Below are 17,493 nucleotides of genomic sequence, written 5' to 3' on the forward strand. Positions count from 1 at the left end.
CGGAAAATGCATTTCCTTCGGTATTTTCCATTTGTATGCAAAATTTTGTCATTTAAATGTGAAAACCCTAGCGAACGGAAATGAGAAAACTTAAACGGATGTAGTCGGAAACAGGACATTGCAAATGTCCAGTTGAGGTTATTTCTGCTTTTCCAGCTACAAGCAGAGTTGAGCATTGTCCGAAAAGGTAGCAGAAAAAGAATCTGTTATACACGAGGGATATGATGAATTTGCATCTAAATCGAAAGGACTTTGTGTTTGCTGAAATGAGTTCGGGAGTGGAGCGAGATCTGAGGACGAACATGGAAACTTAGATGTTCTGTCATTGTTGGGTGAGGAGATTCGCTCAGATTTGCATAATAAACTCGTACATTAGTACACATAATGCAGAAGGATTTAATGTTGTACTCCGGCATTTTATTTGGTTGTCCACATGATTTTTTTGCTGCTACTTTGTTTGTTACGTTTACTTGGGAATTTATATTAAAAATTTTATAATAAATATTTTGTTGCAAGAATGAAATGTATTTTATGCAAAATGTTGCAAATGAAAAATTTATATATTTATTTTTTTAATTTTTTTATACACTCTTTGTTTTGTTTAGTTTTTGATTAAAATATTTGTTTGTTTTGAATTTCAATTAAGGAATTGTTTTCATAAATTGAGTTGTAAGCAACATTGAAGGAAAGTTTATTTTACTTTTGTTTTAATTTACAGATTTAGTTGACATGAATTAGATAATAAATCTGCATTTATTTTATTTATTTTTATTAGAAAGTTATTATAATTTATTAATAATTGGAAATTAAAATAATAATTGAGCTTCCATTCGATACGGCAAAACGCTTGAACCTTTATATTTATTTTCCAGAAATGGAAAATAAAAATCAATAATGAAAAAACTAAGGCTCTGTTTATAATGCGTAAGTGGAGACAGAATCTGTCGAGAATGAGAGTGAGTGATATGATGATAAACTGGGAGGATAGCGTTAAATATCTCGGCTTAAACATGTTCAACTGAAAAGAATTAGCTGTGCCAAAATTCTTCATCACCTCTAACCGCTATTCAGAAATGAAAATCTCAATGTTAAGAACAGGAAACTGATATACCTATAACCAAATAATTTGTCCGTCTCTTCAATATGGTTGTGTAGCGTTTAGCAAAGCTTCAAACACTACTATTCACCAGCTAGAAATCACACAAAACCAGGCTCTGAGACGACTTTTCCAGATACCATGGTACATTAGGACGAATGACATCCTCGGGGTCATCAAGATTGATCCTATCAAAAAATACATAAAGGATAGAGCCCTGAAATTATTTACGAAAATTGACAGACTTACCAACACCGCGTTATCAAATCTCAAAATGGTTATAGGCTCCTCGGGGAAGTATGCAGATCTGAGGTCAATTATTGCTTAATCTGATGAAGTGACAAACAATAAACCAGTCAAGGTGTAAAGAGGGGTTTTGAAAATATCTCAAGTTAAGAAAGAGTAAAAGTCCTAAAGTGCACTGGCACAAAACAGCTTCAACATAGTAATAAAGTAAATCAAAATGATGAACAATATAGTGAACGTTTAGAGATATGTGAGATATGGGAAATATAATACATTATTATTATTATTATTATTATTATTATTATTATTATTATTATTATTATTATTATTATTATTATTATTATTATTATTATGACATGTTCTATAAATTACAAACACAATTCAAAAACTTAGTCTATTCACATATGCTTTCCAGATACCCATATTACGCGCTAATGCTCTAAGCTCGTTCCATATGCTTTTTGGTTGTCCACTATTCCTACCACCTTGTGAAGTCCATTCTAATGCTTAGTGTGCAATTTCTATAACCGGTTTACGCAGGGTATGCCCCAACCAACCATATTTCCGCTTCATAATCTGCTTTTCAATCGGCTGCTGATTTGTAATTTCTCATAGCTGCTTATTACTTATGGTTCTCGGTCAAGGATCTTAGGATCTGGCGAAGACATCTGTTAACGTATGTCTGCAGTTTTTGTGAGATCGTGGCCGTAACAAACCACGATTCAGATCCATATAACAATATACTTTTGATGCAGGCATCGAATATCGTAATTTTAATTTTTAAATGCACATGTTTTTGAGATTAGCGATTCTGGCTTTCCGGAGCCACTATCTGGCTTACGTATTTCAGCAGACGTAGCCAATCTTCTGAAATACCACCTTCTGTTGTTATAATGCTGCCGAGGTTCAAATTCATTTTATTCATATTACACTACGAATAAACATATACCTTATGTTTTTATTTATAAAGTAAGTAGTGAACAGTTTCTTAATTGTTTTTCACAAAGTGGTATGATGCACTATACTATGAAGTTTACATTATCTGTCTACATATATTTTGTCTTACCATTAATGCTTTTAATCATTTCACAAAATATTCCATACCTTAAATAAATCGTATAAGTTTTTTTATTGTGTGCTAGACAGAAACAGACTAGACAGCAAAAGGTGTTTGTTGGTTCTTCTTCCTCTTCATTGCCATAGGTTAGGTTAGGTTCGGAAGTCGCGTGCTGACAATTGTCAGCACTTCCACTCGGAGGCATATATTGCTCATTACGATGCGTATTGGCTTTTCGTTTTATTTTTGTCTAACCTAAGACATAAGGTTCTAGCGAACTCACAGTCTTCGCCGTTAGCCCATACATTGTTGGTCACACTTCATTGCCATAGATGGCACTGATAGAAGAATTTATTGTAATTATATTATTAAATTTTTTTATTATATTATTTCACACTTGACAACCGTTGACTTATGCGTACTCTTCAAGATCTTAGAATTTTTTTGCATTATCATAAATTTTTTAAAGACTCTTCACATTTCCAGTCGAAATTTTTGAGAATTTTAAAATAAACCATAATTCATGCAAAACAGTTGAGCCATCAAAACAAGTTCGCAAATCCGAACTCTAATAAATTACATGAAATTCCATTAAAGTTGGAATGAAAATAAAAAAGATATAAAAAAATAAAAAAATACAAAAGTAATAAGAAAAATTTTTCCGAATATCCTTTGGTTTGGTTGTTGATGTTGTTTTTATTGGCGAAAAACTTTTTCGCATGCAAACAAGCTTAGAGTCTATATTTTGGCCATTTTCGAAACTTCATCAAAACATAAAACCTCAACTTAACAAATATTCATGTACAAATACATAAATCTTGTTGAAATTTCTAAACAAACCAAACGGAAAAGCGAACTAAATCAAAAATGCTGAACTATCTCAAGGCGAGTTATTCCATAAATTGCATATAAATTGGCTCTGTGCAGTGCTTTTTTCTGCGTGGCTTCTGTTTCCGGCTTTCGCTTATGGGAGTAGTTGTGTTTCGATTTGTGTAGATTTGGGCCCATTTATCTTTGGGGCTTATAAAGTTATGAAATATGTGCACAGAACATTGGATTCGTAAGCTGTGTGCCACATATTTCCACAATACGTTTCTGAAATGAGTGAAACATGATGCCACTGATGATGATGTGAAGCCATAAATACGAGTACATGATGCATGTAAGAACAGATACAACGGCATATCCTGATGCTCGATAACAAATCACTTCAAATAACGTATTTATGACTGTGCATACGATGTGAGAATTGCTGAAAAAAACTTTTTAATCTACTCTCTGCATTTTTGGCTCTTTTTTTTATATAATATTGCACTCAGTTGTCGCTTAAATTGACAAAAATAAAATATTACTATATAATTTACAGAAACCATAAAGTACTATATATAAACAGTATGTAAAATTATTTGCGAATAATCAAATACAAGAATTACTTCCAAGACCACTGATGATGGGTATTTGGCAATACCCGAAACAACTATATGCTCAGGGCTAAAATTCAATTACTATATAATTTACAGAAATCATAAAGTACTATATACCTATTAACACTATGTAAAATTATTTAAGAATAATACAAGAATTGTTCCCAAGACCACTGATGATGGGTATTTGGCAATACTCGAAACAGCTGTATGGTCAGTCAAAAATTCAATTAATTAAAATAATATAAAATAAGTTTTTGTTGTTGTAGTTCACTACTGTTCAAAAAACCTCTTTATAAACACTATGTAGTTGAAGTTAATTTATATTATAATAATTATAATAATATATAGTACAAAATATTCGAAACGAAAAAATGAAAATGTTCCGTAGATGTGATAAATGATTTCTTGGTCCAAGAATTAAAACTATAGTCTTAGACTGTGATTAATCTAAACTTACATGACTAAAAAAAATTAAACACTTATGCTGAAAAATCAGAATTATGGGCTACGAGAAAGCCAATCCAACATGCGTTAAAAAAAAGTTGAGTTAAATAAACCCTTTCAACCAGAAATGCAGAATCTGCAAGGAAAAATATAAAAAATAGACACTTTTTTCGTAAATTCCCAGACCTTGCAAAATATTGACATTTCACTACGGAAGTACATAAATCTAGAAACCAGACGGACATCTTAAACGTAAAGCTTCGAAAAATAGTTTACTTTATCAAACGCGTAGTTTACTTTTAGAACCAAGATTTTCATGACCGGGTTTGTTAGAGAGAAGGGTTAACCGAAACCCTCCAACAAAACTTATGGTAAGGGTTACCTGATAAAAACTTTCTCCCCTAATATGATATTGCTGCAATTTGATATAACATAATTGTTATAGTAATATAAGACTTAAATTCGGCGATAAGACTTAAATTATGGCAATGGTCGAGTCTACAAAAGCTTGAGCTCTAGAAAAAAAGAAATTTTTTAATTTCTCTTATTTATGTGCTTCATTTTAGTTTAAATTTTAAAATTCTAGTACAAGTTTTAACACTAAAAATTATTACAAGAAAGGGACTGACAAATTAAACGATATGACCACAGTCGTTGTAGGTCACATTAACTGCTAACCGATTTAGGTAATATAAGTGCTTACCTGTTTCAGTAAACACTACATAATTATCTTAGGCTACAGCTTTAAATTGTGCATCGGATGTGGAGGTGCTGGATACACGTTTGAGTATCCAGTTGACTGAATCCGAGAGACCCTATGCTCCACTAGGAAAGCAGGACAGTAGAAAGTAAGTAAATAATTTGGGTTTTTCTTGAAAATTCACTCAACATATGTTGCCATAAATTTTTTTTTGTGAAGTTACCACTTGGGGAATGCCCGGCACTGACGCATAAGCGGAAGAAACGCCTAGGAGGGTATTTTATAGATCATAAGGATCCAAGACTAGCAAAGATAGGCTCTATACTGTCTTTCATTGAAGAAATCGGATTTGGAGAAACACTCTAATCCGACTAAAGGGCACAATAGATATTTTAGTTCGCAGTGTACTATGCCCTTTTTTTCAATAATAATAATAATAATTTATAATTATAATTATTATTATAATAACAATTATAATTATAACAAAATATCATCAATAAAGCTAAAAAAAAACAGTTTGTAATGAGGATTTAGGTTGAAGTTAATTTAATATTCAATTGCATCTCAATTCCTGATACTTTTTGTGTGGCGTCATTTTAATGTCATTTCTACTTTCGTGTACTCGGGACATGTTTTTATAAAAAGCTTCTTTTGTGTCTTCTTAAAGGGGGTATATATATAGGTATTATATTTTGTATATACTATCAAAAATTTTTTATAAGTGTATATATATAGTATAGCAATTAAGTAGACAATAAATTCAATGCATGTATATAAATCATTCTAGTATTGAGATTAAAGGAGGGAAAGGAATAAAACTCATAAAAATAAAAAGTAATTACCTAACGTATTAGATATTTTAATTAAAGAAATATAAAAATAAAATTTATTTAATAAAACAAAGCACAAATTTAATGACAAAAAAGGAACTCCGTCGAGTGACTGAAACGAAGAAAAGCATCCAGAACGAGGTAAAGCCATAAAGTTTATTTTTATCTACTAGGAAAACTGCTGCAAACAAATTAAAATTCCAAATGAACTCAATTTAATGTTACAGAAAATTATAAATAAAATTCAAATATGCATAAAATTCGAACAGAAGATTTTCCTTAAAAAAGCAGCAACACTGCAGGAATTATTTTCTTCAAGTTAATCCTGCTTAATCCCAACGTTTCAGGTTTGTTTTAATTTTTGATATGTTCACATGTAGAAGCCCCGAACAGTTGCGACTGGAGTGAGTAGTGTGGATGTTGGATATGTTAGAGATGTTGAGAATGGTGAGGATGTGAAGATGTTGTAGATGTTGAAGAAAAGCAGCGCACGTTCCTCAACTTGAATTGATATAAAACGGGAAAGTGTGCTGCGGCAATTTGTATAAATAAAGACAGCGAAGATTCCAACAGAAAACAAAAAACGAAAAACAAAAATGCTGAGCAGAAATTATGAAGTCGAAAACTAGCACTGGCCCTACTCCTCAGAACTATGTGTATGGACCCGCATATCACATGCCACAATTGTTTCATTTATTTTTCTTAATTTTTCATTTTTTTTTTCATCTCATTTTCAGTTGCTTAATCCCACTAAAAACTGAAAGTGACTCCACTAAAAAAATTGGAAAAAATATTAAATGAAACTAACATTGTGTTTCTTCTCCTCGCCTCTCGTCTTTTTTTCTTGGATTTGACTTATGTGCACATTATTTGTGGCGTTGGTGTGCAGTTGCCTTTGTCTCCTTGTATTGTGTATCTGTGTGTCTTCTGTATAGTTATGTGAGAGGGATTAGTGTGCACTTGGGCTCAACGAAAATGCGTGTGCGCCTCCAACAAGACACACACTAAATCCATCGAAAATAGCTCACAATTGATGCTCAAACTGCAGTTATATTTTTTGCAGGAGGCAGAAGGCACAAGCCACACGGTTGAATTGGTGCTAAAACCACTTCAGACAAGATGACGAGACACTTTAATTGACACATTATTTATTCAAGTTAAGATATAAAAATTTATTAATCTCTTAGTTGGTTTATATGATATTTTCACTCTTTACTTTAATGCAATAAATTATAAAATATTAAAAAAAAAAACTGATTTAAATTTTGCCAAAAGGATAATACATTCCGAGAAGTGAATTCTGAATAATATACAACTTTATGTCATTTTTGTTTAGATTTTTAAAAACCAATTCGAAATGCATATGGAATTATGCAATTGAAAAAAATGCATTATATCTAAACAAGATCCAATCATACAATTCCATTACAAAACCTATTTGGTCCTATGAAATTAAATTATGTGGCTCGACGTACCCCTTTAATATCAAGAGAACTCACTTCAAAAAAAATTGCCTATACAAATAACCGCTGTTCCATAGTATTTTTAATAGGTGTTGGGATTTAGAGCTCTCCCAACGACAAATGAAACTTACTTACTTACTCTATAGCTCGCTCATCCTTCGTGTGCTATTCCTGTATGACGCACACGGAATGCTAGAGAGAAAACTTCTTCATAAAACCTTTGGTCCTCTACGAGTTGACGACGACTACTGCATACGAATAAACCATGAGCTATACGAGCTTTATCACGACATTGATATAATTCATCGAATTAACATTCAGAATGCTCTAGCGAAAAAGGTAGTATGAAGCAGTTGTTACAGGAAGAAGGTGTAGTGGTAGACTGTGTCTCCGGTGAAGTGAACAAGTTGAGGGAGCACTAACCAGACTTGATGTACAGGACTGAAGGAGGCGCATACGAAGCAGAGACGCTTTTAGAGGTATGCTGCGTCAAACCAAATATCGGTACAAGTTGTTAAGGCCATATAAGTAAGTAAGTAAGTAAGTTGAGTATTAACTGTTTGCTTGAGTGAAGTGAAGGTTTAAAGCTGCACCTTCATGGATTCAATTTAATAGTAAGATTTCTGTGTAATATGACATTTGCAATTTAACTACTCTAGTAATGAAATTAAGAAATTCATTTTATAATTAATAATTTCATTAATTAAAAGTTGTCGCACATAAATATAAATAATATATCCATCTTCATACATATATTCATATTTATTTTAATTTTTGTAAATTTTTTAATTCATGTATTCTCTATTTAAATTTTATTTTTCAATATTTTGAATAGTCTTTGTTGTAAAAATAAATATTTTATTAAATATCTCTTGCCCTTGGAAGGAGTTTTCACTTTAATCCCAATGACTTTTCTAGTTGTTGGCAAGAAATAAGAAAACACTTCCGTTTTGGCTTAGAAGTTCGTGACTTTTATAAGATTTCTATTTTTCTCAAACCTATCTAGATTTGGAAAGATGCTCAAGATACAAAAGAAAGAAGCGCACGAACAATTCTAATTACAATACTTAATTTTATATTATTTTTGTTTATGCAATATTCATATATAACATTAAAAAAAAAAAAAAATTGAGTAAAAAAAAATATATATTAAAATAATTTGCTAAAAATCGAAAAGAAATTGTAATATTTAATTAGAAAGAAATACGATGATGTCTAGAAGAGGATATGACCTCTTCCCAGAATATTTCAAGTAATTTTAGCTAAAAGTCATATACAAATTTTGATTTGATTTACTTAAAAATAATACATACTAAATAATAAATGTTTGTTTATTTTTTTTAATTTATTTTTTTAATATTTTTTTATAAATATTTTTTTTTTATTTTATTTTTCTCAATTGGTTCGGGTATTTGTTTTTACTTGACAACGCTTTGTGACACAATTTTCCATCTTTCCAATTTACTTATTTAATTCCGTTTTCTATTTCCTCTAATAGAAACGAAAATATTGGACCGCGTGACTAGGATAATTGAGTTGAGTTCCTTATGCATTCCCTTGCTCTTCCATGCTTCGATTGACACATCATTCGGTAAACAAATCAGAAAAGTAATGAAGCAGGAGCAATGCTATTTGCTTCTCTTCACGCTTCATTTTTATTTGAATTGAAATTTAAATTTGAAAAAAAAACAAAAAAAAAATAGATACTCCAATGAAGGCAACGAACTGGTGTCCTGCAGGAAGGAAACCATTTCGGTGTTCTGTCATATTTCATATAAAACAATTGAGCGTGTCAATTTCGTTGTTTGCTGGGCTTAGGAGGAACGCGTGTGGCGTAAAATTAGTGCAATTAATGTTTAGAGAAAAAATTATTAAAAAAATATTTATTAAAATGAAATGAAATTTAAATAAATTGGGGAATAACAGAAATGTAAATAGTGAATACATTATTCGTTATAGAAATGAATAAAAAATTGAATATAAAAAATTTAGAAAAATTATTTTAAAATATTTATTTTTGAATTAATAAAAACTAGAAAAATCTAAAGAATCTGTCTTCATTTTGAAATATAAGAATTATAAATTTCATATATAATATTTCCTGATTACATATTATTAAGTGATCCTTTCTTTTGTCCTAACTACTATTGTTTATTAATTATAATAACAGAATACATAAAAAGTCAAGTACGGCTTTGGGTGAGTTGATTAAGATGCGCTGACTCTTAGCTTCAAATTTGGCAGGGCACGAGTTCGATTCCTGGTACCCCTGCAGTCTCAAAAAATGTTTTACGAATAATTAAATACAAGTATTATTTTTAAGACCAAATACCCATTTTGGCAATACTCGAAACAGCGTTCTGCCCAAAAAGTACTCGGATTTTGTAAATAAAACACACAAATTTAAATTTTATTCCAAATTTATTTTATCTCCTTCAAAGCGATATGCTTCTTCTGAAGCGATAAACATATGCCAACGCTTAACCCAATCTTCCATACACTTTTCATAGGCCCGTGAAGGTATGGCTTTTAGTTCCTTGAGCGAATTCTCTTTTACCGATTCAATCGACTCAAAACGCTCACCACGAAAGGGCAATTTGAGTTTCGCGAACAGGAAAAATTCGCAAGGATCCAGATCTGGCGAATATGGTGCCTGAGCAATGACAGTGGTGCCGTGTTTGGTCAAAAAATTGCATACAACAGGAATTTTCCATAGCAAAAATCTCTAAATGCACTTGAGGTAGTCTCACATTAACAGCTGCTATAAACAAACCAATTGACAGATGGCGCTCAAATTTGTACCATATGTCAAGAAAGAGTGTACCAACATAACAAAAAAAAAAGGTCTAAGGTCTATTTTGAAAAAGGTCTATTACTTAAGAAGTAATTAACAAACAACAAAATCCGGATACTTTTTGAGCAGAGGGTGTGGTCAGCCAAAAATTCAATTAATTAAAATAATATAAAATGAATTTACGTTGTTGTAGTTCACTACTGTCCGAAAAAACCTCTTTATAACATAATTACTGTAAACCTAAAAGGTTATGTCGATTTCGCTACCACCTCTCTATTTTATTATAAGATTTTGCATTTAGTACATTATATTTCTTTAATGGATGTAATTAGCAAGTAAATACATTCTAAATAAGAGATCTTAAGTGGAAAATATTTTCACTTCAACTTAAAACATAATAGCAGTTCTCTTTTTTATCGCTATGTTTTCGGTGAAAGATTTTTTGGATATATCTCACACTCTCTTCAAAAGAGGCACAACTCGAAAATTCTATGAAGAACTGGACGAATTAAAGCGCTTGCTTGAAAAAAATGGATTGCTCAAATACGATGCATTTTTAGAAGAACAATTTGTTGATTTTAGGTAACAGTAACATGTTTCTGCAGAGAGTGATATATGTATTGTATATAAAGCCAATCTGCATCCATGTCAGTTTCTGTTTTTTAATCGAATCTTAATTTTTTTTCGGAGCTGTTTTATTCAATTAAAGTAGTGAAATCTATTATAAAAACTGTTTTCAGACTGATAAAATATTGGATAAATTTCGTCAATTTTCAGAAAACGCCAAAAATGTTTTGAAGTGTAGTGTCATTCTTAACAACAAAAGAGAGATAACTGGTTTTTCGACAATATGCAATAATAAAAGGAGTGGGATTTTGCATGTTGGTAGATATGTAAACTATAAGCAAGTTCCATACATTAACTCAAACGAATTTCGAGTTGTGCCTCTTTTGAGGAAGACGTGCGATATAACTATATATCTTTGTATATCTATCTACGATATGTCTATGGTTATATTTAAATAAAAAATTCTGATACATTTATATGAATACTCTTCCTATAGTGAAGTGATTCTTCTCAGAGTCATAGTTGTCAACTTTAATACCTTTCAAAAGTACACATATTTTATCTGTATTAAAGAACTCTTTTTGACTTTTCCATTTTATATTGTAGAATTCACTTTCAATGCACATCTTTACTATATTCCATAATAATAATATTATAAATCCCACCAAATACCTTTTTCTACTCATAAATTTGGGAACATCGAAATTTTGGTTGCTCCTCAAATTTATTTCCATATTTTCTTGAATTGTGTTTTTTCGCGACTTCCCTTCCCCTCCCTCTCCACAAAAAATATCTTTTTTGTAAACTTTCAATATTTAATCATTCCGCACACATCGCATTGCGTGCCATTCTTTATTCCTCCAACACCATTTCTTCTCCATCCATCCATGGGACTTCAGTCCCAGTTAAAAACTTTTCAATTCCTAATTATAATTAGTGAATCGGTTGTGTTCATAAATATTAAAAAGGTCCTTATTGTCAGCAAGCACAGCGACATCGCATGCATAATTAACTGAGCTCTTTCAAAATGTTTGCCATCATCTCCTCTTCTTCTTCTTCTTCTAGTTCTAACTGTTGATAATGTTGTTATTGTTGTTGTTGTTGTCACTGTTATAACAAATATTTGAACACAGCAACACTGTTCCACCCACAACGCCATTTTGTTTTTGGAATATTACAACAATGTTGCTTTTGTTGTTGTTGTTGTTGTTGTTGTTGTTGTTGTTGTTTTCCTTGTAAGGACACAAAGTATTGAGACGCGAAGTGAAACAAAAATTTATGAATTTTGCATATTTAATGTAATTTGTTTGTTCTACGCAAAACGCGTACGCGTTCATGTTTAAGCAGAAAATGTGAAACCATCCGCAAATGATGACAATTAGCCCAAGGATATGCACAAAGTGCAATCATCACATTTCAAACAATGCACATCCTTGCATATATAGAGAATAATTATACAAATGCACCCTCGTAACTCATAAAATGATAAAATATTAATTAACGGATATTGTAGTAGATTTTAAAGCTGCTTTTGGGCTTAAGAAATCGGTTAAAGGTAACAGGATGCAAGGAACGATTCATCTTTCATCCTATCTATCAATTTATTTATCTCTGCATAGAAATAATTTCCGTGTTTTGGCTTTTAGGGCATGTGCGAGTTCGGGTAAATTGAGGTAAAGCAAATCGAAATTTCCTAGGGATTTTTTGCACTATTATTCTTTCCAGTACGTACCCAGGGGAACATTTTCCAACTGTCACTATTTTTTGCCAGGGTTTTAATTTCTCCAAAGGTTTTTCCTCTTGCTTGGAGGATTTCTTTCTCCAGTGTTCGCTTCTACGTTTGTTTGGGCCTACCAGGTCTTCTGCTTCCTTGCGGATTCCATGTTAATGCTTGTTTGCAGATTTCATTTGGTGCCTTCCTCAAAGTGTGCCCGATCAATTGCCATTTATGCTTTTTGATTTCATTTGCTATAGGAAGTTGGCGGCATCTTGACCATACCATAGTTTGGAATTTTTAATAGTGTGGGGCCAGCAAATTTTCAGAATTCTCCTAAAGCATTTGTTTATAAAGGTTTGCAGTTTATAGATCAGATTGTTGGCGGTAAGCCAGGTTTCGCAGCCGTAAAGCCGAACGCTCTTAACATTACTGTTAAATAACCGCAGAGCTCCAAACTTTATTCAGTAACGAAAAGGCGAAGCATGCCTTGTTAATTTAGCTTTGGATGTCGACCGACGCGCCCTCATCCGGCGATATTTTTATACTGCACTTATGTAAATATTTATTTATTTATTTATTGCATTTATTTATTACTTTTGGTTAAAAGTTTTCAAATTTATTTATTTATTTATTAAACATCTTATAAAATTTTTACTTAATTTACCTAATTTTTATCTTGTAATTCTGGTAAACACCAATGTTTACTGCCAAGCCGACATAATTTACTATTTCCCTCAATTTTCCACCAATTTACTGGAACTCGCTCACGTCCTTAAGCTCAGTATCCACTTAAGTATCAAGCTTCTTAGTATAACTTAGAGAAGCAAGCAATAGGTTGGAAGCCCCACTCTATGAATAATGTGTTTATTTAGTTCAAATTCTGCCTTAAACTAAATTTCAGTATTAAACCCTGTATATGAAAAATTCTTTTGATGAGGACATATCTTATCTCAATGACATTAACAAAAATTATAGAAAATAAATCATCTTAAGCTCAGAAATTATTAAAAAATTAGAATTTATATAGAATATATAATATATACATCAAGTGATGATATATCATGATCTTTAAAATTTATTATGACACCCCTTAAGAAAATTATCTGAACTCAGAGCATTTTGAATGATGTTTTGTGAACATATAAAGTTCACATCAAAGTAATAATATATATTTTACATTACACTTATTATAGCCATCACTGTAGTAAGTAACGTACTGTATGCTGTAAGTACAGTACTCTATAGGATAATGTTTTTATATTTTTCAAAAAAAAATTACACACCAATCTCTTTTCAACACTATATTTTTCCGTACTGTATTTATATTTGTTTTTAAATTTCTGTTTGTTCTGTCCTTATTACTTTTTATTTGTACTTTACTTCTATACTGAATACAAGAGAAATTTTTATTTTTTTAAGGCCAATTTTAAAATGTTCATTTAAGTGTCGATTTGTCAATAAAAAGTGGTAGATATTTTTTTTTAATTTCTATTTGTTCTGTCCTTATTACTTTTTATTTGTACTTTACCTCAATAGTGAATGCAAAGGCAATTTATTTTTTTTTAGGGCCAATTTTAAAATGTTTATTTAAGTGTCGATTTGGCAATAAAAAGTGGTAGATATTTTTTTTAAATTTCTATTTGTTCTGTCCTTATTACTTCTTATTTGTACTTTACTTCTATACTGAATACAAGGGAAATTTATTTTTTTTTCAGGGCCAATTTTAAAATGTACACTTAAGTGTCGATTTGGCAATAAAAAGAGGTACATATGAATGTTATGTATTACATACTTGGGTGGGCAATATCGAACACTTAATGGTTACTTAATCTTAGTGTGCATTGTTGAACTGGTCCTTAATGTTAAAACATTAAGTATACATCAAATTATTCAAGCAGCAACGTACCAAAATGACTTTTTCGGAGCTTTCCAATATATTATTAAAACGATTAGACCTGAGAACTTAAAACTTTCTCTTTTGAACAAATTTGCCTTCATCAATACAAAATCAATACAAAAAATTCAATATTACTCAACTCTATGCTAAATTCTCTCAGAACTAAAGAATTTCGTTGGGTGTATCGAAAACATTGCATTGTGATATGGAATCATTGCATTGTTGAAAAAATGTACCAAATATGCAGACATCGCGCTTATATCTGAAATCTTGCAGTTATAGCTATTGTACTTATAGTGAGATCCTAATGCGACTAGGTCTATGTCCAGAAACCATTAATAGATATGTCTAATAGCTGCTTAACACACATTCTACGTCAACTGTGCCAAGAAAAGTAGTGGACAACCGCCATTTTATCAATTGCCGTTCATGTAGCATTTGATTTATGATATCTATACCTCTTTCAACTGTAACCTATAACAACTGTGCTGTTATAGCTGTAGTACTTAAAGTAAGACTCTAGTGGGACCTTTTGTTTTGCAACAGATCCTCGGTTAGGAAGATAGAAAACATTCCGCCTTCCGAATGAAAGGAAGAATGCCGGCCGTGGACAACCTCCTATTGTTAGTAGGGGAGAGTAGTTCTCAACCCAGTAACGCCTCCTGGCCCAGCTCAAGGCTTGGCAGTCACAGAGAATGCGACTGGAAGTCTCGTCTGCTTTTAAGCAGAGTCGCCAATCTATCTCTTTGGGCAGACCCATTTTGTTAAAGTGATAATGCAGTTCATGGTAACCCGTTTAATATTCCACCAGCAAACTCAACTCTGTTCTGCTGCAGAAGGATACCTTACCATAACTTTAGGGATGAACCAGCTGTTTAGCCTGACGGATAACTGGAATGTCGCGCCAGTCGCGACTTCTCTCGGCTTAAAACCGTTTATCAAACAGAAACCTAATTGTAGACCAACTGCAATTATAATTTTGTATATCACACATAATTGTAATAATTTGTACTTTTCTATGGAATTAAATTATCTTGTAAAAATTTAATAAAATTGTGGTTAAAAAATATTTAAAATTCTAAAATAATATTTTGTTAGATTCTCAAAATAAACTGCAAGTGTAAAAGTGTGTTTAATATTTGATTTATATATTATTACCTTCAAATTTATTTAAAAGAGTACTTACTAAACTTAATTAATAAATTATTTATTAAACCAAAAAACAAAAAAAAAGCAGGTATTTTATCTATTCCATAACATTCAAATCAATATCACAAATAAGGAAACAAAATTATTCAGATTTTTTATACTAATTATAGGTAAGAATAAGTTGCTAAAATATGTAAAAATAGTTTTCAATAATTCGCTTTATTAACTAAATAATATTCAACAAATAATAATTCAGCTAAATTCCATCTTATAAACTAAATAAAATTATCATAACACTCGAGTCATGTGCACGACACAGAATATCACTAAAAATAACTTAAATAAGAAGACACATTAAAATAATGTGTATATGTCATTCTAGAAGTGTACAACAGGTGCCTGTAACAATGCATGGGAAGTACTCACACTCCCTTCGCGATATTCACGATAGAACCGGTGCGCTACAGCCATTATTAAGACGATATTCTGCATAAACAATACCTGCAATGAGACGAATATATTTCGAATAAAAGAGCGTCTGAGAGTAATGAGAGTAATGAGCAGTTACCTGTATTATGCCAATGGTAGAAAGCAGCCAAAATGAATAGATGCCACCAATTGTGTGAATGACCAAAGAAGTCTACTTTACCGGTAAGCCAACGTTCTGGAATCTTAGCAGCATAGAATACAAAAGCAATAGCACAAATCGTATACATGATAACAACACGTGGTACCATTAACTATAGAAAAAGAATATATAAAATACATAAATTATTGGCAACAATAAATAATATATAATAGATGATTTCTATTATATAGTATAAAAACGACGACTTACTTGTACTAATTCATTTTGCATGCCACCCATAACAACACTCCAATGGGTCATTGGTATTATACCATAACATGACCAAGCTAATAAAAGCACAATCTTTGCATTCAGTGAGACATTCAATTTGGGTATCTGTGCCACCATTGCTGCCACAAACATACCCATGGAAATCACAGAGTAAATTATTCTTAATTTCTATAAAGATACATATAGTATAAATCTGTAAATCTGTATTAAGTATGTTTCTCATTAGAACTTACATTAAAGCACCAAAAAGCGTAATACATGCCACTTATATAAATTGCCACCAATGATAAAGATATGCCAAGAAAATCCACCGATAAAAAGAAATCATAATGCTCTTCCGATTTACACGAGAATATGTGATATATCGACGATAATAGCATACATAAACAGAAACAGACTAGTAAACACACCACCAAAACTTGATCACTGATATCCGCATGAAGTCTTAGAAATTGAAAATCAAAAATGGTCAATCCAATAAACAATAGACAGCCACACAAATGGCTCCAGATGTTTATCTGTAATAAGGAAGATAATTAGCTAATAAGATAAGATAAGATAATTATTAATAATTATAATAAATATATTATTTGTATTCAATTTTGATTGGAAAATTATTTTCTAAAAAAAAATTTCAATAGTATATACTTCTGCTCTCTTCATTCTCCTCCTCAGGTAATAATCTAAACAGTATGCAGCCAATTGCATATTTTTTGGCGATAAATCATTTATTAGATTTAAATTCTCTCAGCCTAAAAATATAAAATTTTAGACACTACAGCCCAGTATGAACCTAGACCTCCCTGGCGGTTTGCCTTTTTTCATTCGTTTCGCTGATATCACCTTCTGGTTAACGACATTCAGCGTTTTCATATCGGGTGTCTACTAGTCCTATTCATATTCGGTTTTACGAATTATTCGAAGAACCCAATTATTCGAATAGTAAACGTAGTCTTCGCAGTTGGAAATAAATCCGGATTCTTTGTAAATCCGAAGTCTTCGAATATCCGGATTTGCGGTTTCTATTCGCAGTGAAATAATTCGAAAACTTCGTGAGCAAAAGTTAAAGGGAGAGAAGAAAATGCAAACAAACGAATAACGAGTAATATGTCTACTCATCGTAAACATTGTCATTTCGTGTTTAGTTGACCTCTGTGACTTGTTATCATAGATTAAGCATGGAAAACACTTTTCGGGTTTCTCCAGAATGCTTGCAAAACATAATTTTCAGATTTGTTCAATTCTGC

At 31.4% G+C, this 17,493-nt stretch overlaps 1 protein-coding gene across 1 annotated transcript; it reads right to left on the reverse strand.

The window, feature by feature from the left end:
- Window positions 1–15,616: 15,616 nt before the first annotated feature.
- Window positions 15,617–16,764, reverse strand: LOC119681507 (progestin and adipoQ receptor family member 3; the record flags this gene model as incomplete). The annotated part of the gene is given in 4 exon segments (XM_038094720.1): window positions 15,617–15,888; window positions 15,956–16,127; window positions 16,226–16,414; window positions 16,480–16,764. Coding segments are annotated over 4 exon segments (705 nt in total), but the record flags the coding sequence as incomplete, so codon positions are not given.
- Between the last annotated feature and the right edge of the window lie 729 nt (window positions 16,765–17,493).

This window comes from Teleopsis dalmanni, chromosome 2, assembly GCF_002237135.1.
Source record: "Teleopsis dalmanni isolate 2A chromosome 2, ASM223713v2, whole genome shotgun sequence".
In the NCBI taxonomy this organism is placed as follows: Eukaryota; Metazoa; Arthropoda; class Insecta; order Diptera; family Diopsidae; genus Teleopsis; species Teleopsis dalmanni.